The 26,833-nt window shown below is 41.7% G+C and overlaps 1 protein-coding gene across 5 annotated transcripts in view; it reads right to left on the bottom strand.

The window, feature by feature from the left end:
- Positions 1-4,479: 4,479 nt before the first annotated feature.
- The window catches only part of grid1b (glutamate receptor, ionotropic, delta 1b), a 533,969-nt gene continuing 511,615 nt past the window's right edge, over positions 4,480-26,833 (bottom strand). For 2 of the 5 annotated variants that reach the window (XM_074619402.1, XM_074619403.1), the window contains exons 16-18: positions 20,827-21,067; positions 17,460-17,598; positions 4,480-10,481 (exon numbers count right to left, since the gene is read on the bottom strand). In XM_074619402.1, the coding sequence (XP_074475503.1) occupies positions 10,018-10,481; positions 17,460-17,598; positions 20,827-21,067 (844 nt within the window). In that variant the 3' untranslated portion in view covers positions 4,480-10,017. The remainder of the gene's footprint in view (positions 10,482-17,459; positions 17,599-20,826; positions 21,068-26,833) is intronic. The other 3 variants (XM_074619404.1, XM_074619405.1, XR_012591834.1) reach the window with 2 other exon arrangements.

Below are 26,833 nucleotides of genomic sequence, written 5' to 3'. Positions count from 1 at the left end.
CAGTTTAGTGAATCTGCATATTAATGGCGATGGTCTAGCCTCCATTTCATGCCCGTGTGCCTTCAGAGTCGCCCCACTTGCTATTTCATGTGCACGGCTCCGCTACGTTAAAATAACCCGGCGGCTTCACGCTGTCCGCCGCTTTGATTTACAGACGCTGAACCGTCCCCGGCGCGTGACAGCGGCCTGGCCGTTAACCATATAACGGCCCATAACTGCCCGGCACAACTGGACTCTCACATTCCTCCCATTGGCTTTTATTTCCTCCAGCTGCTGGAAGTAAAGTGAGTAATGAGGGGTTTTATCCGGTCGGCACAACTCAGCAGCAGGGAGGAGGAGGAGGAAGAGGACGAGGAGGAAGAGGAGCGTGTCATATAAAGCACTGAGTGCTTTAAAGTTGCGTAGTACCAGGACAGCAGATAAGCCATGAATATTTTAGCAGGGTTTGCTTCGGGGGAACAAAAGGACAAAAGGTTTGGATGTAATCGGCGATGAAATGAGAGAGGAAGTCTGTACGGATTGTTTTCCTTCCTTCTTTATTTGTCTTTGGGACAATCTGGTCTGCTGCCATCCGTCCATCCATCTGTCTCTCCGTCATTTAGTTCATCCAAAGACATCTTTGTCACTCCGTGACCCAGCCAGTCAGTCGTTTCTCCGACCACTCGCCGAACCGCCGGGCCAACCAGGCACCTCGCCAGTTAACCAATCAGATATTCTCTCCGCCGGCGTGTCAGTCTGCCTGCGACGCAGGCGGCGGCCGTGTAACCATTTAGCCAAGTCAGCCGTCCAGCCAGCTCCGTGTCCTGGCAGGCAGAGAGTGGTGACAGGGAAACACGGTGGGGGATGACTTTAAAGCCAGAGGACAGCTGACATCCTGCACGTCCCGGTGTGTCGGTTTAAATCCTCCTCCCTCGGTGCGTCAGACTAAATCTTCCCCCCTAATTGACAGAGCAGAGGATGTTTTCTGCCAGGCGCAGTGATGGCAGGATGCAGCAGAGACAGGGGAAACTGTGAAAGGCTTCATGTCCTCCCCCAGATGGGACGCTCTGTCTCTGGCTCAGCGTTGGTGTGATTCCACAGTACAGGATATACCAGGTGTATATAATACTCAGAACATCACCTTATATTTATCCCGGTGGGCAACCTCCAGGTCTGAGAAGTGAAGCCAAAGCTGAAGTGCCTTAAACCTGCATCCTGTCTACCAGCCAGCAGGGGGCGACTCCTCTGGTTCTATAGAAGTCTATGAGAAAATGAGCTTCTACTTCTCTCTTGATTTATTACCTCAGTAAACATTGTAAACATGAGTTTATGGTCTTAATCACTAGTTTCAAGTCTTCTTCAATACAGCATGATGTTCATTTAGTAAATGATGGTCCCATTTAGAGTCAGATAGACCATAAAGCAGGGGATGCTTTAGGGCGGGACTATCTTGTGATTGACAGGTCGCTACCACGGCGTTGTCTGGTCTGGGAGTTGTCTGTGTTTTAGTGTGTTTTCACTTCATCAAAGTTAATTATAACATCTTTGGTTGCCTAAAGATGTCGTATTCAGTGTTCGGTTGTACTTAACTCCGCCCTCTTATGTCACTTCTGGTTGCACAAAAACCAAGTTTGCGACGGCCAAAATGCCGTACTTGATTCTTCTTCTACATCTGGCTAGAAAACTTCTCTAACCACCTCCAGGTCACCCAGGTTCTGCTCACTTCACCCAAATTAAATCTCCTCTGCAAATAAACAAACTTCACGCTTCCAATCGTTCCTTCAGAAACCTGCCGGTGGCATCAGCAGAGACATTATTCTGCCGTCTCTCTTCCTCTTCCCGTTAATCTCCGCTGCATTTTGTAGTTTTACTAATTTTTCCAATTTTCTTGATCTTGGTGAAAGTTGTTTCTCTGGAAACTATGAATCACTTCTTCTTGTTTGTTTATCAGTGAAGCGTGGTGCTTCTGATCACGCTTGTGTGAAACTTGAAACAGTGATGCATCAAAGTAGGTCTGCAAATAACGATATTCTTTAAAATGTATTAGTTAATTAAGTTAATTATTGAGCCATCATTTACATTTTTATAACTATTTTTTGGTAGAGTTTAATACAACGTCTTCAGATAATCTGGTTTTGTCCAACCAACAGTTCAAAACTCAAAAAATATTCAATTGATGATGTAAAAAAGCAGAAAATGTTAACATTTGAGGAAGTTAAATTGGGCAGGCTGGAAATGGAAATCACTTAAATGATTAATTGGGTATCTAAATTAATAGTACGTATTAATAATAAAAGGTTTATCTGCATCCATCAGATTTAAACTAAACTCGAGGAGGGAGACGGAGGACATCATCGTAATGTCTCAGACACTTCAGATTAGATTTTGATAAACGCTGAGCATCTGATGTCTCCATGTTCACTCCTCTCTCCTTTGAACACTAAACCAGCGTCAGTATACATTTTTAACACTTTTAAGTTAAATGAAGAGTTGAAGCAGAATCTTGGATCCAACCTCTGCAAAGAAGATAAAGTTATTTCTGCGAGAGACTTATCTACGCCGACGTCCTGCTGTTATCAAAGCAAAGGTTTCTCTCTGCTGAGCATTAAGTGGAGTGATTGCACACTCAGCAACCAGGCGGCCGTCTGGTTCCACATTGATTTTCCAGTATCCAAATGAAAGTATTTTTTTTTTAAGAGTAAGTCACTTTAATGGATTTTCTCTTCAGGCCTTGAGGCAGTAAACTGGAACATGTGAAACGATGGGAAGACTTTTGGTATTCGCTGTACGTCTCGTCTTCATGACGGAGGTGGAATCAATAATTGATCGCGGCTTCTACCTGCTGTCAGTGGAAAACCTCATGTGTCATATATAACGTATATACTGCTGTTGGTTCCTCTGGATGACAGCTTTATATCTGAACGTTAGTCTAAAGCTGCAGTTATAATAATACAAAACACCTTAAACTGCACTGAGAATAGGTAAACCCCAAAATCCTCTTTAAGTTTGGTTGTCCAAAGTACTTTCCTCTTTTTGCAGCTCCAATGTTGTTGCCAAGAGAAGTGACATCTGACGATAGCTGTGAAATGGAAAAGAACATTTGTTGACTTGAATCTTACAGTATGTGTGCTAACTAGGCCTGTCAGTCCATTAAAATATGTAATCGCGATTAATCACACATTTTTTATCTGTTCTAAATGAACCTTAAAGGGAGATTTTTGTCAAGTATTTAATCCTCTTATCAACATGGGGGTGGACTAATATGCTGCTTTATGCAAATGTATGTATATATTTATTATTATAAATCAATTAACAACACAGATCAATGACAGATATTGATCCAGAAACCCTCACAGGTACTGCATTTAGCATAAAACAATATGCTCCAATCATAACATGGCAAACTGCAGCCCAACAGGCAACAACAGCTGTCAGTGTGTCAGTGTGCTGACTTGACTATGACTTGCCCCAAACTGCATGTGATGATCATAAAGTGGGCATGTCTGTAAAGGGGAGACTCGTGGGTACCCATAGAACCCATTTACATTCACACATCTGGAGGTCAGAGGTCAAGGGACCCCTTTGAACATGGACATGACAGTTTTTCCTCTCCAAAGGTTTGTGTAAATTTGGAGCGTTATTTAACCTCCTTCATGACCAGCTAGTCTGACATGGTTGGTACCGATGGATTCATCAGGTTTTATAGTTTCAGATGATACCAGTATCTTCACTCCAGCTTTAAAACTGAGCTGCTACAACCTAAAAATCACAAGTTGTGTTAAAGTGTTGAAGAAATTAGTGGCGTTACAATGAATTTGCATTATTATCGCGTTAACTTCGACAGCCCTAATACATCCTCAAGATGTGAAATATGTTAATTTGTATTTAGATAGTATAATCCTTCATTTCTTTATGATGTTGGTTGTCATGGCAAAGACGCAAGGATCAACTTCTGTGAAGCACTGAGGGTAATATCAAGGTTTAATAGAAAACTATCTACATGGTAGTCTTAGTGCAGAGCGCACTTGTAGCAAGAGATTGTTGCTCTTCGCTCCTCGTTTCACTGAAGTTTTAAATGGGGTTTCAAACCACCTACGCTCTTATTTGAAAATGACCATGACAGTTTTTCCTCGCCCAAATGTAGTGTACGTTTGGAGCGTTATTTAACCTCCTTTACGACAACGTAGTATGACGTGGTTGGTACCGATGGATTCTTTAGGTTTTATAGTTTCATATGATACCAGTATCTTCACTCTAGCTTTAAAACCGAGCCGCTACAACCTAAAAATCACAAGTTGCGTTAATGTGTTAAATTAAATTAGTGGCGTTAAAATGAATTTGCATTAAGGCGTTATAATTATCATGTTAACTTTGACAGCCCTAGTGCTAACCAAGCCATGATGTAACTATTACACAATAATGTAATCACATCTCAAGTAGAACTACATCCTGCTGTCATTGACACGACATCAGAAACACATCTGTAAACCATATTTCTTTATTAAAGATTAAGAAACTCCAAGCAGCATATTCATAAATAAAATAAGGGTCTCCCTTAGATGGACGGTGACAGACTATATGCTTTTGACAGTTCATGTTTTCGTCGTCTGACGGGGCGCTGGAGTTTCAACGTAAAGGGGTGACGCACGGAGCCGCCCCCAGCACATACACACACTTCCTGTTCACTTCCTCTCTGCCGACCAATCAGATAACCTCACAGTCCGCCCGTCCGTCCGTCCGTCCGTCCGTCCGTCCGTCGTGTCGTGGAGCACAGTGTGAAAAGCAAGTTGGTTCACGAGAGCGAGTACTGCCACAGTTAGAAAACATCCATGTAGAGTCTGTTCAGATGAGTCGATGATGATCCGGCAGACGCTAAAAACCCTCCGACGCGTGTTCAGAGTCCAGAATGAAACACATGGTTGAGTTTATCTGATGTAATTGTTGGAGGATCTGTATTCACACAGGAACAGAACATTAGCCTTTAACCCCCCTTTGGCAGATATTTAATATATTCATGGTTTTCTGAACAGAGAAAATTATTTAATTATGAGTAATTTTCTGCAAGTGACAGTCAACAAAAGATCACATGTTCAACATCTGTATCCACATTAAACCTTTTCTCAGATGATTAAAAGCACCAGAAGAAGTTTATTGGTCCTACAATCAACAGGCTCAACTGATTTCATCTTTTTAGGGAACTTCAAATCAGTGCAAGAATTAGTCCGTATTGGACAATTCAGCGCTAATGATTTACGTCCAATGCCAACGCTTGGTGCTACTGCTGGAAGTATTGTGATGGTAGATGGGCGTGTAGCATGTCTGTCAGTGTGTGGAAATATTTGAATTTAAAGTGTTTGTTTCATCATGGCGTATGAACGGCACGATAATTAACAAGTCATTTCACGTGCAATAAGAACGTCGTTCCTGCTTTTGGCGTGTCATTTGTACGCCTGTATTGACTGAAACGAATCCGTGTGAATATGCGACGCTCAGAGCTAGTGATGTAGAATAAATAAGGGGTAATGTACAGCGAGCCGGTCATTGTTTTGAAATAATCCCCGACAGGGCGATGCGGCGAAGCCTGAAGGGGTTTATTTCACAACAATGACCCGCTAGCTGTACATTATCCGGCTTATTACACGGCTACTTACTGAAGAAATCAATATTTTGACACAAAAATGGTCCGCCAGATTCCATCATCAGAGCTGCGTCCATAGCAACGGTATGTTATACATAGCAACGGTCTGTTGTAAAGAAATAACAGACAGTAGAACGCTGTGGTTGACCAATCAGAATCGAGTATTCAACAAAGCCAATGGCCAAATAATGGGTCCAATAAACACAGGACTTTCAACCAGGAGACTGGTGTTTGTGTTCCAAAGTGTTATTGAGTTATGTTGAAGTTATGTTAGTGACGTTTTCTCCGTACTCAAATTACGTTTGTTTCCGTGCGTACTTTACTTAGTTTACGTACTTATTTTAAGATTTTGTTGCCTGAACATAACTGCAGCCCGTTAACGCAGTTTTGTTGCGACACACGATAAGAGGCGTAAAAATGACCTTGTAATATCGTGCTATTTATACGCCTTCCCGTGAGATCGGGTTGAAAATGTCATGTGACCGAATCAGAGCGTAATCCATGGAGGTCAACGACTGGGCTAACCCTCACCAAGTGGTGTTTAGATGCTTCACTTTAAACATTGTTTAACAATAACCACAATCTGTCCCTGACCTTTACTTTTCTTTATTACACGGCTGTGTTGAATACTCGATTCTGATTGGTCAATTACAGCGTTCTATTATTTCTTAATAAAACAATGACCGGCTCGCTGTACGTTATCCCTTACGTAGTTGCCATGTACTGTATAGATATTGTAGAAAGGGACAATTTAAAAAAACAAAACGTTGGCATTAGACATAAAAACCATCACTGAGAGAAATCCAGAATAGTCCAACATTGACGTTCTTATCTGACAATATAAATGTTTTGTTTATATTGTTGAGTTGTTAAGAATTAAGATGGTATTTGGGACAAAGTCAGTTATGCATTGGCAGTTAATTTTTACAATTTTAAATGAAAAACGTTTGACAGAAATCCGTCAGATCACTGTTTTGTCAACCAGGCGATCCATTTCCCTTCTATCCGATCATCAGTCAGTAGGATATAGTGAGACTTAGTGTCCTGTCTACAAAATGAATTTTAGGAATGAAGCCCTTCATTCTCGGTTTCCTCTGCAGACATAAACTTGTGTAACTTTTTGGAGTAGAAACCTTTAAACAGCAGCGAGCTGGCTGGTTAAAGCTGCTGTTCATGTCCAGAAACCTCTTCTGTGTGTGATCACGTTTCCAAACAGCCAACGGAAATAAAGTCAAAACCCATCAGGGCCCATAAATGCACATTAATTGCACTTATGAAAGCAGAAGAAGAAAAAGGAGGGGTGAAGTGTGTGGTTTTATATTTTCTGTTCAAATAGTTTTCCATAAAGGTTCATCATCATCATCATCATACAGTATTCCATAAAGAAAAACAATCCAGGGTTTAGCGAACATAATCAGACCCCCTCTATATTACAAGCAGTTGAGGTATGGCACCTGCAGAATCTCCACCATCACGAGCCTCTGATTGCACTTTGGATAATGACGCCTCCCTGCAGGTGATAATGGATCTCATTAGGAACGACTTGTGGGAATATGAGGCCTCTCTCTCTCTATCTATCACTCACTCACTCACTCACTCACTCACTCACTCACTCACTCACTCACTCGTTCTGACTAAAATAACTGCACTGCTTTGCAGGAAACAACCTGTATACAAGTGTTTTGACATTAAATTCTCTAGTATAAAAAAGTAAAGACATATCTATATAGCTGATAGTTCTTTCTACACAACTCTTTTTCTTCAGGTTAAATATAACAAAACAAAAAGGTCAGAGACTGTTTGGTTGCGTTCACACCACCGACTGTACCTGTAGTGTTAATGAGAGTATCGGACAGTAAGCAGTGAGATACAATACTAGTGACAAAATGCACAAAGTGTAACAGCATTACTGCATTTTGGTTCAGGAATCAATTAGAATTGAACAACTGTTGGATCTGTGAGGCTGGAAATCTCAATTTAGAGAAAACCAAACTAAGATGGATGAAAGTTGGCATCCGAACTTAGTTTTTCGTCTTCAGCAGTTGTAGTTGGTAACCAAAAATGTCCGTAGTTATACCTGCGAAATGTAATGAACCATGAACTAGGAAGTATAAAGAGCGACAAACGCTGAGTAGGGAGGGTGGGGTGGATGGATGGGTCAAAAAATATTGGTGCCCCGTGTGAGGCCAGAAGTCAACGTTGATTTATTCGCACATAACTTCTTTACATAAGTAACGCTACTTCTGTAGTTATTTTAACCCAAACTACCATCTTTTCCTAAACATAACCAAGTAGTTTCCTGTGAAGATGGAGGTTTATTTTGAAAAGAGTGGGAATTAAGACATGTTGCTGGACATTCGTAGGAAAATTCCCGGAGAATGAGTAATAACTTTTCGTAAGATATCATATGCACTGTTGTATGGGGATTAGGGCTGTCAATCGATTAATTTAGCTCAAGTTTGGAGCGTTATTTAACCTCCTTCATGACAAGCTAGTATGACAACTCTAGCTTTAAAACTGAGCCGCTACAACCTCCAAAAGATTGTTTTCGTCAATGCATTTAAAAATATCAGTGGCATGAAAGCGAATTTGCGTTAACGCGTTATTATCGCGTTAACTTTGACAGCCCTAATGAGGATACGTTGATCTGCTGGTGGTGCTAGAGGAAAACTCAGCAGTCAAGAATGTTCGTACCCAATTTCATGACAATCCCTCCAATAGTTGTTGGACCAACTGACAGACCTACATTGCCATCTTTAGAGCCACGTCACTCTTTTAAATTTGGATTGACTGTTGATTCAGAACCGGTTCATGATACCCAACCATCCTGCTCTCTGGGTGTGTTAGTCTTAACTAGGGATGCACCGGGATGGTCCGATACAACGGCACCGATACCACTTTACGGCAGCGTGACGTTAACCTCTCGTCAGCAACTTTCGGGTCCTATCGTACGCGCTCACGCTCCACCTCCCCGATAGTGCGGACGAGACGGGCCAGTGGTACGCCTGACCCGCGTGGCCAGGATCCCACCTCAGCTGGTGCGCGCCGGACCTCACTTTCATTGTGCCACGGGTTTTGCTTGCACCCTCTGACTCACGCGTGTGTTAGACTCCTTCGCCCCGAGCCTTTCCAAGCCGACCTAGAGCCGGTCACGGCGCACCGCCTCGTATGCGGGACTCCTCAGCCTGCCGTGTGTCGCTCACACCCTCCAGCTGGCTGTTAACTAGGGTCTTTTGGCACAGAGAAGTGCTCGTATCGGTACTCGGTACCAGAGAGTACCCAAATGTAAGTACTTGTACTCAGTTTGAAAAGAAGCGGTATCGGTGCATCCCTAGTCTTAACACTGCAAAACCCAGCATAGTGACATTGAACACAGCCTTCGTTTGCGTTTGAGGGCTGAGTAGCGTAGCTTTTCAATACTAGAACCCAACAGCTAAAGTAAAAATAAATGGATCCAGTCAACAGTCGGTGTGATCGCAGCCTCCCAGTCTGTCCTTCCTCTGTCTCTCCTCCCTTTACAAACTGAAACTCCTCACCTGGACAGTACTGATGCCAAATAAAGAGGTACTATAAAAACAAACCACTCAGCTGTGTGTAAAATATGAACCAGATAAAAATCCACTTGTTCCCCCCCCCCCCACCCCCATCATTGTTGAACGATACACCATTTATACGTAAGAAAATGAATGTAGACTTTTGATTTTTGAAAAAACAAAAACAATGTATATTATATATTTAATACAAATGAAAAAAAAAAAAAAAACCTGTGATAATTTCCGTCCGATGCTGAAGATATATATAGGGTTGGTACAGAGGTGCATAACAGTAGGTGTCCAACACAAAAAATGTCCCTACAGCGGTGCATCATGGGTAGTCGTTTTACATCGATGAGTTGTGGAGAGACATCGTTTAATTTCGGCACTTTAGAAAACAATCACAATGAATTTCGCGTCATTGTTTCATATTGAACAAAATTTACAAAGCCATTCAAACAGTCATAACTTTTTCATCAATGTATATATATATTTTTTTTATCTCGTTTTTGTTTGTTTTTTATAACTCAACTTCAAAAAATTGAGAATATTCAAAATACACTTTAACCTCACTTCGTTCTCTTGGTATTTACAGATATGTACAAGAGAAAAATTACACCCGCCAACCCGCCCGCCTCCCCGCCTTTTTTTTTTTTTGTAACATGTTTTTTTCTGAACAGGTAGTGAGATACAAAATCTTTTTACTTTGTACATATATGTTTGTTTTTTTTCCTTCTATAATAATTTTCCTCTAGAGATCCCCAATCCGCCTCACATCCAAAGCCGGACCAAAGTCCAGACTTCTCGTTGCAGTTTGACCCCTTCCTGTCCCCCTCCTATCTCTATATGGATGTACTGTGGGTGGCCTCAATGGCTTCGGGTATGGGTCCTCCGGAGACTGCCTGGTAGGACATTGGCATGGGTGTCTTGCCAGGGCTCTGCCGGAAGAGCCCCCCGTTGGGGGCCCTGTGTTTGCACTGCATGGTGCCGCTGAGGCTGGTGCTGCTGAGAGGGTGGTGCAGGGGCAACGTGTTGCTGCCATGGCCCTGGGACAGAGGTAGCGTCCTGCCTAGGGTCCCCCCATGGTGAGGGTGGGGATGAGGAGGAGGCGGCCCCCCCTCCCCGGGGAGGAAGGTGGTCACAGCGAGGCCCGAGGGCGGATAGTCCCGCACGGACTCCGGCCCCGGCATCAGGCCCTGGCTGGGCTGCATGCTGCCGATGTCCAGCGCAGAGATCTCGATAGAGGGGCCGGGGATCTGCTTGTGGGCCAAGTCCTCGTCCAAAAGACTGTTCATACGACGATGCACCTGTTCCAGATTCACCTCCTTGTCCTATAAGAGGAGGAGGAGTGGGGGGGTGGAAGAGGACAGAGGAGAGACAGGGGGGGAGGGAGGAGAGGAAGGAGGAGGGACACAGAGGCTGAGATTGGCGATGGGCCGGTTTCTCAGACTGGTTTCAGGTCTGCTGGTGCTCCAGTCATTCTCACTGTTTTAGGACGTGGCCTTAGTTTTGGATTGACGGACCGCCATCGGGCAGTTTCTTTTTGTCGTCGGGTACGACGAGCCCAGTGGGAACTGAGGCCACAGAAACCAATTTATACTATATGTGCACCTTGAAATCAAACTTGGCCAGTGAATATTAAAGGTTTGATGTCTGGAGAAAAACAATCCTGGAGCCAAACGGACTGATGGCGGTTTGTTGTAAAGATGTTAGAGGCTGTTGTTGTTGTTGTGTGTAAGCAGGACATATCTCAAGGTTTTCATGAAATGTGGTGCATTGAGAGACCTCTGGTGAAGCAATGATTGTTTTATGATCGAATCTGGATCTTGAATTCCTGCTAGAAGACTTTCAGTTGACTGGATCTCCACGTTAAAAACAGGCAGATATTGTACGTTGGGTTTAAAATCCAAGTAATAAGAGAAATAACTTTGGATTTATGGTTTAAAATAGGGCTGTCGATCGATTAACATATTTAACCGCGCATTTTCATCTGTTCAAAATGTATCTTAAAGGGAGATTTGTCAAGTATTTAATACTCTTATCAACATGGGAGTGGGCAAATATGCTGCTTGATGCAAATTAGGGATGCACCGATACTGTGCTCATGTACTCGCAAAACGGCTCCGATACAACGGCACCGATACCACTTTACGGCAGCGTGACGTTAACCTCTCGTCAGCAACTTTCGGGTACTATCGTACGCGCTCACGCTCCACCTCCCCGACAGTGCGGGCGAGACGGGCCGGTGGTACGCCTGACCCGCGTGGCCGGGATCCCACCTCAGCTGGTGCGCGCCGGCCTCACTTTTATTGCGCCACAGGTTTTGCTTGCACCATCTGACTCGCGCGTGCGTTAGACTCCTTGGTCCGTGTTTCAAGACGGGTCGGGTGGGCCGCCGACATCCCCGCAGAAGATATGCTCAAATGATAACATGGCAAACTCCTGACTTGCCCCAAACTGCATGTGATTCATCATAAAGCGACTCGTGTGGCCATGACAGTTTTTTCCTCGCCAAAATTTAGTGCAAGATTGGAGCGCTATTTAGCCTCCTTTACAACCAGCTAGTATGACATGGTTGGTACCGATGGATTCATCAGGTTTTCTAGTTTAATATGATACCAGTATCTTCACTCTAGCTTTAAAACTGAGCCGCAACAACCTAAAAATCACAAGTTGCGTTAAAGAAATTAGTGGCGTTAAAATGAATTTGCGTTATTATGGTGTTAACTTTGACAGCCCTAGTTTAAAGTAACGTAAGTTGTGGTAGATATTTTTGCTCTCTAGATTTATGTACTCAACTGAAATAGAAAACATGTTCAGTGATGTTTGTGCTGTATATTTTCCAGCGCTGCCCTTGGAGCCGCCACACTGTGCAGCAGGATCAGAGAATTGGTTCGCTATCAGAACAATTTAATCAGAACATTGGCTGACTCTGCATCTCCTGCTGACTGCAGCCATGCATACTTGTTAGGCATTAATAGACACTTGAGTGTTTCCCCGTTGAACCGCAGGTGTGCTTCGGTACACCGGGTCATAGGAAGGTAAAGGACGAGGTGTAAAGACAAACAAAGGAAGCATGACTCGCATATCAAGTGAGCCTCCGGGGCTGATTCTAAATTATCTTCACGTCTCTGTGTGTGAATGCAGCTCCAGTCAGCTGATGTACAGTTTTCTTTTTTGAAATAGGATTTTTTAAACAAGCAGCCGCTTTACAACAACTCAGCCTGGCTTGGCTCCAGCATTGGCTTCACTTCAACTCAGAGGTACAATGATATTAGTCACAGTAACTCATCACAGTGACACAAGTGATATTCAGAACAATGCACATGACACATTACACCGTATATTAATACACACAGATATTCAGGTATGTTGCAGTGTCATCAGCAGCAGGATTTTACAACCTCTGCCCCCCACCCAGATCATTTAGATATCTTTAATTTCCTTTTTTTAAAGTAGTAATCCTTAAGATTTTCATCACATTCTCCCTACCAACTCGTCAAATAACTTGATCAGTGCCCCTCGGCATCGGAGACCTTAGGAAACGGAGGGTTAGGAAACGGTCGTGGTTGACGTTAACTTCGCTGACTAACAACTCACGGGGCTGACGATACCGACGAGTCAGGCAACTAAAGACTGACGTGACAAATAAGTCAACATTGCTTTTAGTGTCACACGGTACACGAACGGCGGTCTCCTGGTTGAAAGCTACCTATCACTATCTGCAAAATAAGACGCTGTTTGTCGTTGGTCAACTCATTTTTGTGTTCTCATTTTTGTCAGACATAGAAGTTGACTGAGTAGCTGACTGAGGGGCTGTTTGAGGGGCTGTTCACATGCCTCATTGTTGCACCCTCAATTCCAATTGTTGTCAATGTAAATGCGCGGAAGGCGCGCTCACAAAAGCGAGAGCGCAAACATTCCCAAAACGCCTGGCTGGTCTTTTAAGGGCACGTCGGCAGCGCTGCGACTGCGAGATAAAGATAGTTCAACTTTTGGAACGCAGTGTCATGTGATGAGGAACAACCAATCACAGCCGACAGATATCTTTTCTTTTTCTCATAAATATCAGTCTACGGTTTACGTCTTTACTTATTTTACTGGCTTCCGTCTTTCCGTGTGAGAACGTCACAACATCCGGTTGAAAGGTCAGTCAGACCGACAAACGGAGCAGTAAAGTTACTGTGGGATATTTACGATGCTAGGGATCCATTTATCTTTGTTTTGACTTTGTTTAGTTTAATCAGTCAGGCTTTAGACTAAATTATCGCAACTTCATCATCATCGTCATCGCAGCGCGCAGTTTTTGGTTGCTTAGTAACGGCAAGCGTGAGAGGAGCGCAACCTCCAAAGCAGCTTGGATAAAAGGATGAATGCTGCCGTTTTTGGCGCCTATGGTCAATATATGTGGCGGTATTATTATTATTATTTTTATTAAACCCCCTGTAACCGTAGATGTCACCAAAACAACCAGGACTGAAATCTTAAGGATTAAGACTTTAATTTATGTAACTTTTTTTTAATTGGTATTAATTTATGTGTCCTCCCTTGATCAGAAACTACATTTTGGCATTGGAAATTGTTGAATTTGTATATTAATTTATTTATGTATTTTAATTTTCCTCATATTTAAAGCACAACATGATTAATATCAGCCTTTAAAAACCCCAATATGTGCTGTGTTAAATGATAAAATGTAAACTACAAGTCAGGTCCACGGCTTTGTATCCCCCCCCAAAAGAGACCTGACCTCTGATTATCAGGACGGCGACTAATGAGAGGTTAATAGAAATAAAACGAGTTATCGGTTTGTCTCTGAAAGGCAGACGAGAGGCGGCGATCATGAGATAAGATGGAAATGCGTTTAGCGTTAAGTCTTTATGTTGAGGTAGAGCGGTGCAGAAAGCACTTCCTGTGAAACGCCGTGTAACAGCAGCTTGTGAAAGAAGCACACTTGAGGAAACCTCCGAGTCTCTCAGCGCATCTTGATCCACCGTGGTGGAGTACCGCCGAGGCCAAGCATCTGTGTTCAACACGTAAACATACAATATAGTGTTTATCCACGAGGTTCTGAGCACGTCTGAATGATCCCTCACCGGTCTCAAAGAGCTCCTCTCAAAGCCAATTAAAACGTCTCCGTTCAGGTTATTGTTTCACGACTGGCATCTCATTAAAATATGTTTTTCGGCGGCGTCAACCTGGCGGCCGGCCTGAATAAATAAATGCCTGGGATTAAAACCTCAGCCGGTCGTTAAAGACAGACTGGTGATGTAAGTGCACGGGAAGAAAATAAGAGGCGTCTGAAAGCCTCCATTAATTTGGAAAACAAACAGCTCTTTTAATGAGTGCTGCCAGTGGGGGGGATTTTAAATCACTCTCCCCCCCTGCGACTTTGCAAATACTGCAACTGTTGAGTGGGTTGTGCTCATGTGTGATAAGAACAGTTTCTGAGGAAACATTTAAACCCTCTTTTATATATAACCGGCTGCCTTTGATATGGACATCTCTCACTGGAAGGTGGGTTTGTCCCTAAAGTCTGCTGTAGAGCTCCGTGGCTGAATGATCCAAGCCTATTATATGGTCAAGTGATGACAACAGAGTCCCCATACAACTCTGATATTAACGGAAAAATAATCTCTCTCTGGCTGTTGACCACCGTTCATATTTTATAGCCGTCTTTCCTGTTAGTAACCATGGTGACGTGTTTAGCGGTCGGAGCGTTAAGTGGAGGCAGAATAATTCTCTGAACATGTTAGTTAACGCTGGCTAACAAGTATTGTTGTCTTGTTTTTTAAACAATGGCTGAAGAAAATCTTAGTTTCTCTCAATATGTGCTGTCACTCACTCTCCAGGATCACCAGCGGTTAGGGGTGTAACGATTCATCTACTACATCCATGTATCGATTTATATTCCTACGATACAACTACATCGATAGATACTCGGCAAGTTGTCCTTCACGGGAGACGTATAACGAGATAAAATCGATTTGAAATGCAAAAATCAATTGTATCGATATTAAAGGATTTGCACCTTCTATTTAAGGACGACAAACGTCAAATAAATAGGTTCAAATAAAAGCTGTATGTATTTGCCATTAATCGTTGGTACTTACTTTACATAATTAATTTATCCCTGATTCCCTTACAAGAAAAACTTTTTTATTTCACAGTCACACTGACTGAATTTTTGTCAAAAAAAGTTACTGTATCGATTTCAAATCATTGAATCGTATTGTAACGTATCGCTCTAGATGAGCCAAATATCGTCCTGAATCGTATCGGAACCATGGAAATCGTATCGTATCGTTGTAAAAACATATCGTTACACCCCTACCAGTGGTAGTTGACAAAGTTAACATGAACCAACGGGACCAGATTAACCAACGTTTCTCTGATATTGTAGCTCACTAAAACCTCAAATCACATTTGTCATCTCTAATGTCTGTGATATCTGGATTCTGGCAGCCATCAACACAGCAAGAGGACATTTTAGATGTGTAGCTTTAGCCCACTGCTAGCATTAGTTAGCCTCCAGTCTTTCCTTTGTTTTGCCTCCAGCTAACACCGGGACGTAACCGACGCAAAAAGGGTCTATAGCCGTGCTAGCTGCTCTGTGAGGCCGTCCTGAGGCACAGCGGTGCTTTGAGCTACCGTCAGCATGCTAACACGCTCACAGTGATAATGCTACTTAGCAGTAAACACACAGTGCAGGTGAGGCTGATGGGAATGCCATTAGTTTTGCAGGTATTTGGTCATAAACTAAAGTATTTCACAGTTAAAATCTTGGCCTGTTGATGCCGCTTGAAGATATAGTACGATGAATAGTTGTGGAGATATTTCAGTCTTGATCAAGGGAATAATACTTCACTTTGTAACATCTAGTTTTTAATGTTAGTTAACGAGGCTGGTGTGTCACATCACGTCTAAACTCCCCCCATAGTTGTTTTGATTGGAGCCTCCAACTAGCACCTCAGTTGACTGGATGCTTTCTAACATCTGAGTTTGTGAAATGTTGTCTGGCTTTGCAGGGCTAATTTGTGAGTTAACCAACAACAGATTCAGGGACTTTGGTACTTTAGTTTTTGCTTCGAGATCAACTCTGCAACTGAGAAATATGTGTACGGTCAAATGTGCTTTCATTTTTTAGATGCAACAAGTCTGATGATATATCAGCCACTCGTGACTAACTCAACGTACGTCTCAGAGTTCCTTTACATTTAGTTTTTGTACAGATTCCTCTTTTCCAATTTTTAAATAGATGAATATTAATATTTGAGGATGAGAACTCGTGTTCTGATTTAACAAACACCTTGTTTAGTAATTTTAGTTTATAAAGGGCTATAAGTAATATTGAGTTGTAATTGTTTTATGCATGAAAAGGCACTAAGCTTGTTTGCAGTTGTTCCTTGCGACGTCCATCAGTGTGACCGTTATTGATTCTGTTCAACACGTCAAGAAACATGTAAAAGTGAGAGGTCAGAGGTCAGCCCTTATGAAATGTGTTCACACAGTTAAAAGATGAACGACTGAAACAAAAGCAAAGAAGAAACAGAAAGGCACTATAAGAAGAACCAGGAGGGTTTCTAATGACGGTGTGGGGGGGCGGGGGGTGCAGTGTTAAAGGTGGAGCAGCCAGGCATCAATTACAACTTTAATTATCATGTCGTCTGCATAGAGCTAAAAGCCCAAAAATCCAAATCAATTGCAATTAAGACCAAGCTGTGTGTTTTCTGATCAAATTAATTTGGGCCATTTTATTTCTTTCTTTAGTGTCGAGCTGAAACGTCTTCTGGTTCTGGAAATAATTTCCTGTTCAATTTTCTGATAAGGAAATTGATAATTAGCTTTATTGGTTTTATTGGTGGGAGTTTTAATGAACTGCCAGAAACGTTAACGACAAAACGTCTGATTTAAGCTTAAGGAAAAGTGAGTGAAGTATTAACATCACCTGCGACATTTCTTGAGCTCCCCTCTGTTTTACATTTAAAGATTATTAGATATTTTAACATTGACATGCAATCATGTTATTCAGTTTATGGTTAAAATAGAGAAAAAAAATAATAGATATTAGTTGCAAAGCTTTTCTAGGAGTTAAGAAACTACTTAAAATGCCTTAAATATGAAGCCCTACTTGTTTACTTTTTTCATATTTATGAAGAACACATTTATTTCCAGAACTCAGGCCGCAAAAAATCAGGTATGAGGCACGTTTCTGCTCAGTTATTTACAATTGACCAAAAATCAACAAAACAAAAATGACCTTTTTGCTGTTTTTATTTTTGATAGTTGTATAGGAGGTCTATTCTGACCTGTATCAATAGCTTCTGCTTCATCCCAGCCTCTCTCTCTGTCTGTCCAAATGTCCCTCCTCCCCTCCGATGAAGCAGTTGTAATGTCATTATATGTCAATGGACCAGAAACCCTTGCCAGTCTGTAATCCTTAGTAACCTGCACGAGATCATAGACAGTCAAGTGTAAATAAAAAGGATAGATGGAGAGAAGGAGAGTAGATAGATAACACGGGTGTCCACATTGACATATAATTTGCAATAAGACGTGACACAGTGATAGTACCAGTGGGGGAGGGGTTGGGAGGGGTTATGGACTGGGATGTTGGACACAGATCTTATTGCTAAAGGGCGACACACCCAACGTACACTGTCTGCTCACACTTTAGTTTATGGATCCATTTTGTCCCCCCTGTCACATGACACAAACCTGCCTCCTGATGTGTGTTTCTTGTGTTCGGCACAGGAAGTGAACGTTTTTGTGTGGAGGTAGAAAATGCATGTCTGAGGTCAGCTTATGTTCAAGTGTAGTGAGTGCTTGGAGGAGCTAATGTTGAGCCTGTGTCCCAGTTCCAGACTATATATACTATTACTGTACGGTGTGTATATATACAGGATTTTGAAATTGATTTTTTAATGCCAGAATCGATATATTTGCTTCATTTGAGTCTATGTGGAGGTAGAAGGAAGTTACCGCTTTTATTGTTGTAGTCTGAGTAACATAACGTCAACCAAAACAAACGATGTAGAAAATGTCGCAGGGTCTGCGTGGATACGAGCTGCACCCTCCATTCACAAATTAGTGGTATTTTCCTTTTTAATTTATAAGGAACATGTAATGTTTTATTCTTCTGGTGAATATAATCCAATCAATCTGATTTCCATAGATGTATTTTGTATATACAGTTCCCTTTGTTAACACCTTATTTTGAAAACTAGTCCCACGTGTCTACTTCCTGTAACTTCTCCAAGGTGGTCTCTAGCTCTCCCGTCAGCTCCGTTCTCTTTATCCATCCATGGTCAGCTCCATCGGAGCCGTTTCAATGCAGAGAACAGAAATGTCAGTATCTACAGTCATAGCGTCGGCCCATTTGACCACGGAGACGAGAGCGACGGCCGGCTCGATCAGTAACCGCGATACGATAACGTTTCCTGTCCATGACAGAGTTAGCATGCAGCTTTAGCTCTGCTCTGTGTAGCTCTGCTTTTCCTGTCAATGTGTGAAACCCAAAGTGTTTCCATCCTTTACTGGATGTGTAGTGTTTACCACGCTGGAGTTAACATGTGAGGGTGCAGGTCGTATCCACGCTGACCCTCCGACGTTTTAGACTCTCTGAGGTTTGTTTTGGTTGACGGATACGGAACGGATATGACGTCACGTTACTCAGACAACAACAACAAAAGCGGTACCTTCCTTCTACTTCCACATAGACTCAAATGAAGTATATAAATAGATTCTGGCTTTAAAAAATATATTTCAAAATCGTAAAAAAAACCACCCCTATCCATTATCATATATTTTTTTGCTGTTTCTCGTAGTTCACATCCAACTCTGCAGCTCTACACAGCCCTTTTTTAGCATCTCTTAGCTCATAAATTTGGTGCTCTTGCTACACATATGCGTATGGTTGACTCCTTCAGGCTCTCACCAGCCTCCCCCAAATACAACCTTTTTAGTCTTTTCTAGAAAACAAGCTCTGATAAACTCACTGTTCACTACCTGCTCAGCATCAAACAGCAGACAGACCCAGTTAGAGACTAGCTGGTGGACATAGTGGAGCATTTAGCAGCTAAAGAGATAGATATTTCCCTCAGAAGTTGGTGGTGGAGACCAAAAACAGAGCTACAGGACGATTTCTAAGATTTGTTTTCATTGTGTTTGTTTCCTGAAAGTTATTCCACTAGTACCCAACATTTTTTCACACTTTTAAATTGCACCGGTATTTAAAATATACCTTATGTCTCTTGCGTAAATGCCCTACTCACTGAAAACCACGTTAAAAGTAGTATATATTACGGTACTGGGACACAACGTGACTCTAGATCAGTTAAGGTATTTAACTGAGGGGGTGGGGGGGCTCTCTGTTTCACAACTTAATTGTGTAAACTATATGTTTATAAAATATTTTCAACTCTCTAATTCAGTGTTAAATCAGCTTAATATGAACCTTTTCTGATGTCAGGAGTTCAGTTTCAATACCGTTGATGTTTATTGATATTTATCTGCACTAAACACATCGAGTCGTTGTTGTCAGTGTTCATTAATGTTGATTAGAGGGCATTAATGTTTAATTAACTGCTTGTCCTCTTTAAACCCTGTAAAGGTGTTAAACTATTATAGTGGCTTTTGTTTCATTAAAAAGAGAGCGATCTGGTAATTGACTGCTGTATGGTTTTTATTCAGTAGGCACTTAGTAAAGCTCGAGTATCTATTAGCAACATCAGCAAATGATTTGAACTAACTGTGATAATGTCACTGTTAATGTTAAAAACCAGGGCGAGCTGCACGTTAAAGTTTTCTCGGATATGATAAATTACTTTTTGTGTCTCTTGACGTCTCATCGGGATCTCAAGCCCAAATGGAAAAAATGTCCTAAAGTGTTAAGAAAGTGTGTCTGTGTTCAACAATGTTATCGTTCTCTGCCTGAGCGATCTCTCTCCTGCTAATTATAATCTCTTTTCACAACCCTTGGGTGCAGGAAACTACCAAAGCCTCTCTGTAGAAAATTAGTTTATAACAATAATTCAATACCGAGCACTTGAATGGTTTCGGAAGCCGGCACCGTGGGAATTAATCATTAAAGTCTGCGGGTGTACTCGGTTGTTTTAGCAGGGGGTAATGCTGGGAAACATGCAGGACATGCTAATAGCCATATCCTGACTTGCTGGGCTAATTCGACACAGTTTGCCTAAGGCCTCGAGTGGATGCATCAAGCCAAAGAAAAAGCGATTCCTGAGTGGATCGAGAAGCTGTCGTTTTATGAGCGTATTAGTAAAAGGTAATGGTCAAGTGGAGTGTGCTGTGTGCTTTATGTGGTTTAGAGAATATGCCATACAAAAACAGATGAGCTCTGGTGTCTGTAAGTTTAGAACGAGGTGGGTGGGGAGCGATGGACGGATAAAAGAAAAAATGGAGGAGGGATAATAATAAGAGACCAAATTTGATTTCAATCAGTGGCCTGGGCTGATGTGGCACAGAGCACCTCTACCTACTCTGTCCTATCTCTGTCCCCCAGCTCTCCAACACTAACTTCCCTAAACTCCTCTACAGCTGGGTGTACTGGAGCTCCACTAAGTCGGGGCTCGCGTCTGCGGCTGGATCCTTAAAGTAGAGTGTGGCAGTGTCTTCCCCCTGCTGGCCCGTCCGCCGGGCCCTGTGCTCGGTCACCTCTTTGGGCTGCTCCTGGCGGCAGCGGTTGCTGTTCCACCAAGCCTCCAGCCCGGCCACCAGGCAGGCCAGTAGCAGGCCGGCGGCCAGGATGCAGAAGACGCCGGCGAAGCTGTGCAGCTTGAGGGAGCGGCCGTCGGGATGGGCGCTGGCGTGGCTGTTGAGGTCGCAGCGGCCGGTACGAGGCCACCACTTCTGCTTCATGATGTCCAGGTCGCCTTTCTCCTGCAGCTCCAAGATCCTGAAGAAGTAGAAGAAGAAGAAGAGATGAACAGGTGAGAATAAGAGACCATTATGACTTTTTTTCAGCATACTATACTATGACTTTTTAAAGAATTTTTACGACGTACTATACTATGACTTTTTTTTTCAAAATACTATACTATGTTTTTTTTTAACTTTTTTTGACATACTATAGTCTGACTTTTTATTCAACATACTATACTATGACTTTTTATTCGAGATACTATACTATGACTTCTATGACCTTTTTCGACATGCTATACTATGATTTTTCTTTCAACGTGTTATACTAACGTGTTGTAAAAAGATTAAAAAAAAAGTCATAGAATAGTATGTCGAAAAAAGTAAAAAAAATCATAGTATAGTACTTTGAAAGGAAAGTTATAGTATACTATGTCATAGAATAGTATGTTGAAAAAATTGAAAAAATGTCACAGTATAGTACGGCGAAAAGAAAGTCTTAAAAAAGCTGTAGTATAGTCTATAAAAAAGTTATGGTAGAGTATATTGAAATAATTTCATAAAAAGTCGTATGTCATCAGAAAATCATAGTTAACTTTACAGGTACCTTCAGGTATGTGATGAATTAGTGGAATGAACATTAGAAACAGCCACAGCCAGTCGTCCCTTTCATATAACCTCAAATCCAGCAGGATTGCATTAACAGATCCCACTACGCGCCTACACAATGAATAAATACACATACACTTCAGCATACAACCTCTTTGGACAAATATACATACAAGCTACAAAATAAAATGCCTCTACTTTTAGACCCTGCAGAAACCCTGTAGAGTCAAATAAAATACAATACAAAGAGATAAATATAGTCAATCTAGTAGAGCACAAAATACAATCCTTGTCTTCTCAAAACAGGGAACAAAACACCCCGATTTTTCTGTGAGAACTGATTCATTTCCTTCCAATATGAGATTCTATTATCAAATCTCTTCAGCTGTAAAATCCATCACAGTAAACATCAAGTCTGCATTAGATTTTGTCAAAGTTACATCATGTTTGTGAGGTATAGAGGTGCAGACTTTTCAAATCATCTGCATTTATATTACCACACAATGATAATGTAACATTGACGTGATGTTCACAATGATTCAACGAGAGAATCCCCGAATAGATTTCCATACTACGTGGATAAAAACAGTAGGAAAAGTACATCAAAATGTTAAACTGTATTTGAACATATCTCATCATATTTAGCAGCAGTCTGCATGTGGTTTCCGTCATTAAATCAACGTGAACAAGAAATGACAGTTCAATGAAGGCGGAGCAGAAGTCTCACTGTAATTATTCCTGAACTTCCCACAATAGGCCGTCACAATACCTCTATGAAGCAATTTAGCCGTGCCTCATCGCAGCTGTAATTTAGTTACTGTAATGAGTAGATGTGGGTAATTACATGACGTGGTAAGTGGTAGTAATCAATGTTACGGAGCAGGGAAGGTGCTCAAAGCTGCAGTCAGTAACTTTTTGAGGCGAATTTTCCAATAAACTGACATTACAGTGTACTGAATTAAACATAAGGGGTTTTCACTATAATTTAAAAAACAATCATTCTGCATCAATTGTAATCTTGTGTGCCGCTTGAGAAAAGATTGAGTTCTTTAAGTATTTTATTTCGCTGAACGCAGGTGATAATTTGTGGCTTTGTCTCGACATGCAGAATGACAATAGGATTGATTCGTTTCTTGTTGTTGTTGTTTCGACTCAGAAGATGAATTGATTAGTTAGGAAACAGCAGGGGGCGCTGGTTGTGATTTTTTATTTCTTCACGGCGCCTCTTTCACTTTCATCCATAAGTGAGGTTTCGACCACGATGACCACGTCGTCATTTAACACGACATCGAGTTAAAGAAGAGAATAAGAGTCTGTAGCTGCCTGCAATTTAGAAATGGGGCTCTAAAGGAGAACTACAGTTTAAAGTTTCCCAATTTTAAAAAGAAAAAATCTAAAATAGGCTGGTCACTTATTCACTACATACACAGAGAGTGCTGTGTAGAAGAGAGTCCACTGTGTTCAGTTTCAGGTTTGTGTTAAGACAGTAAATAGAAATCAATCTTCCACTTATCTGCCATTTTCTACAGTCTGTGCAGTACATGACTGTGGTTAACTCTCGACTTTGTAACCATCAATTTTACACTATTTTCTGCATTGCATTGTGGGATAATTTCAGCCTAGTTTCAGACCTGAATCACCACTCACATATCTGATGTCATTTAAATAAACTAGATCTGTATGGAGTTACTTTTGTGTCTTTATTATCCACTCAAACAGAAAAGATTAAAGAGCAAAACTGACGACACCGCAATCAAAAAATGTTTTATTGCAAGTAAATAAAATTGTGATTACAAATGTATTGATGTGAATCCCAAAGTTTCGTTTGCAAATTCAAAAGTTTTGTTTGCAAATCTAAAAGTTTTGTTTGCAAATCTAAAAGTTTCGTTCACAAATCTACAAGTTTCGTTTGCAAATTCAAAAGTTTTGTTTGCTAATCTAAAAGTTTCGTTCGCAAATCTAAAAGGTTTTTTTGCAAATTCAAAAGTTTTGTTGGCTAATCTAAAAGTTTTGTTCACAAATCTAAAAGTTTCATTTGCAAATCTAAAAGTTTCGTTTGCAAATCTAAAAGTTTTGTTTGCAAATCAAGAAGTTTTGTTTGTTGTTGAGTTTAGGTCCCGCACACAAGATTCAGATCAACACCAAGCTAAACTTGGATTTGTAAACAAAACTTTGAATCATAAATGCCCTCAAACCTTTTCTGTTTGCATGCAAAACAAAGACACAAAAGTAACTCCGTAGATCTGATGTTGCGCTCATCGACTGCTCTTAACTGGTTAGAGAAACAGTTGACGAATCAGAGCTTCGTAGGCGTGTTTAAGAACGGGGACGTCATCTTCCTACATAACTAGCTAGTTAACTCAGTACAGGAATGAATAATAGCAACAGAAAAACAGACACAACTGTACAGGTAGTTATAAGTCGACTTACATAAATAACAACTCTTAAATCAACAATGTTTCTCCAAACAACCCTGAAACGCAGCTTCTGTCCTCCCAAAACAGTTAAATATATGTTGATTTTCATGTCGATCAAAGGAATATGTTGATTTACGAGTTGTTGTTTCTGTAAGTCATCTCACAACAACCTGTAAACATCTCATCCACACTGACTGCCAGTTTTCTGTAAGATAACGTCCTGATTCTTAATCCCACCTACGAAGCTCTGACTGTCTCGTTGTGTTTTCCAACCATTAAAACAGACCTACAGTAATATTGTAGATGTTAGAAGCGATTCAGAGGTCTGGAGACGAGCTAAAAACAAGACCCAGCAGATGTGGAAATGATCAGCGAGACAGAAAAGAAGATGAGTTAAAGGTGTAAACTTTGCCTGGCAGCCAGTACATATTAAAACCCACATCAGTAACACTGATACCAGACAGCAGCTCGCATCGTCTCCTCTGACCTGAACTATCTACATACTTCATATACACCACGGACGACGTATTAGTTAGTGACACACATTAAGTTTCATGCAGCCGTCCTGCTGTTCTCGTTGTGTTGAGTAATGGGGTTAATTAAGCAAACTCCGCCACGACCACTGAAGTACAATCTGCTTTTAGCTGCAGTAAAATCAGAGCCCAATTTGCTCCATTTAATCTGCTCAACTCAGCGTGAACATGTTGAAGGTCAGCGCACTGCAGTTTCCATCTACCAACCCCCACCCCCCCGTCCGAAACACCCCGAGGACAAAATAGTTTTACAGCACAAATGAGCAGCAGAAGCAACAAAGTCTGCGAAGGTTATTAATGGCAGGATTATCGAATGGAAACCCTGGACAGAGGTAATACAGCAGTTATGGGACTAGGTATTAAAATGATGGTTGGTAATGTGGAGATAATGGTTTTCTCTCTGAACAATAGCTCTGCCCTCAATTTAACACCCTGACACATTATTCCTGCTCGTCCCTGAACGCTGCGCTGCGAGGACGCCTCGGGCCGTTGGACGCCCGCTGAACCGGGCCGGGGCCGGTGCAAAAAACTCCATTAATAACTAGCGGTTTTGTCTCCATTCAGTGCCACAAATTAATTCCTAAATAAACACAGAATTGCTTTAATTAAAGAGGAAATGCGCGGTGCAGAGGGAGGAGAAGGGAAAGGGGAAGGCCGTGATTGAGAAACGGGCCCCACGGGCAAACAATGAACCCGACCACCGCCGCAATCAGGCGCCAAAACAAAGAGCAGAATGAGTCAAAGAAAACTGAAGACTCAAACGAGTCAAGTCAAGGTTCTTTTCAAACGCACATCAGACGGCAGACGACCTCTTCAGATCAGATATAAACCAGAAATAACAGCGTAGGCGGTTTGAAACCTCATTTAAAACTTCAGTGAAACGAGGAGCAAAGAGCAACAAACATGGATTTCATCTCCTACGCCATGACTACCAAAGACATGCAGATATTTTCTAAATAAACCTGGATATTACCCTGAGTGCTTCACAGAGGTTGATCCTTGTGTCTTTGCCATGACTACCAACATCATAATGAAATGAAGGATCATACTATCTAAATACAAATTAACCTATTTCACATCTTGAGGATGTATTAGGGCTGTCAAAGGTAACGCGATAATATCGCAAATTTGTTTGTGAAGATAGTGGTATCATATGAAACTAGTAAACCGATGAATCCATCGGTACCAACCATGTCAGACTAGCTGGTCATGAAGGAGGTTAAATAACGCTCCAAACTTACACTAAATTTTGGAGAGGAAAAACTGTCATGTCCATTTTCAAAGGTGTGACTTTATTAGACAACACATCTTCATCTTCTTCCTGAGTGGTAAACATGGCGGCTGCAGTGTGATGTGGCCTGGAGGTCTGAGCTGTTTGCGGGCTGGTTTAGTGTTTATCTGTAATGGACCATCAGAAGATGTTACTGCTGACTGTGTGTTAACACATCACAACTTTGGATGAAAGCTTCTCTGTTCTTGTCAGCTGCTTTTATTGTGCAGTGAAACAAAGCCTGACGTGAAGTTAAAGATGAAGCTCGCAGGCCTTTTTGTCGGGAGTTTGATCCTCTTTGTTGGCGTTAAGTCTTCATTAACAGCCTGTAAATCCCGAGTCTTCCAGGACTGACTTGTCTGAGGCAGTTACAGCTGACTTTATGTTAACGAGGGACACTTTGTAAGATGAAATGTGTCACGCTGACTTATTTCAAACTTGACGGAGGCGTGCAGGGGTTTGAAAGTTGTGGGTGTTAAGTGCGAGGTGAGAAACGCCTCCTGCAGGCGGTAAATCAATAACGGTGCTCCACGCTAAAGTCAATTAAGCTCACATGAAACGAGCTCGTATTAAGCGGCGTTGTTGAGAAGCGAGAGGGATTATTCATGGTGTGATGTATAAACAGAGCGACGTGCGCTAATTATATGATCTTGCGAGGCTGATTTTTTAAATCAATTATCTCCTTCAGTCTGAGTTGAGGATGAAATCAGAGTGAGTGAAACCTCGTCTCCTCTCTCTTCCCAAACACAAATTGATCCCAGTGCGAGTGAACAAATCGCGTAGATCATTTAGTAAGTCTCCATATTATTACATCATGAGTTAACGGGAAGAGAAGACTTTCTCACCCGTCTCGTATCGATCGGCTCTCAGAGAGCAGACAGGAAAGTTGGTGTAAAAAGAAACATGAGTTGACAAACTTCTGCTAAACGTCAGAAACTGAGATTGAGAAATCAAATTAGCTGATTAACATCAGT

The sequence above is a fragment of the Sebastes fasciatus genome, chromosome 20 (genome assembly GCF_043250625.1).
Source record: "Sebastes fasciatus isolate fSebFas1 chromosome 20, fSebFas1.pri, whole genome shotgun sequence".
Lineage (NCBI taxonomy): Eukaryota > Metazoa > Chordata > Actinopteri > Perciformes > Sebastidae > Sebastes > Sebastes fasciatus.
Note: the sequence above shows the minus strand (reverse complement) of the source record. Positions and strands in the feature narration are given on the sequence as shown.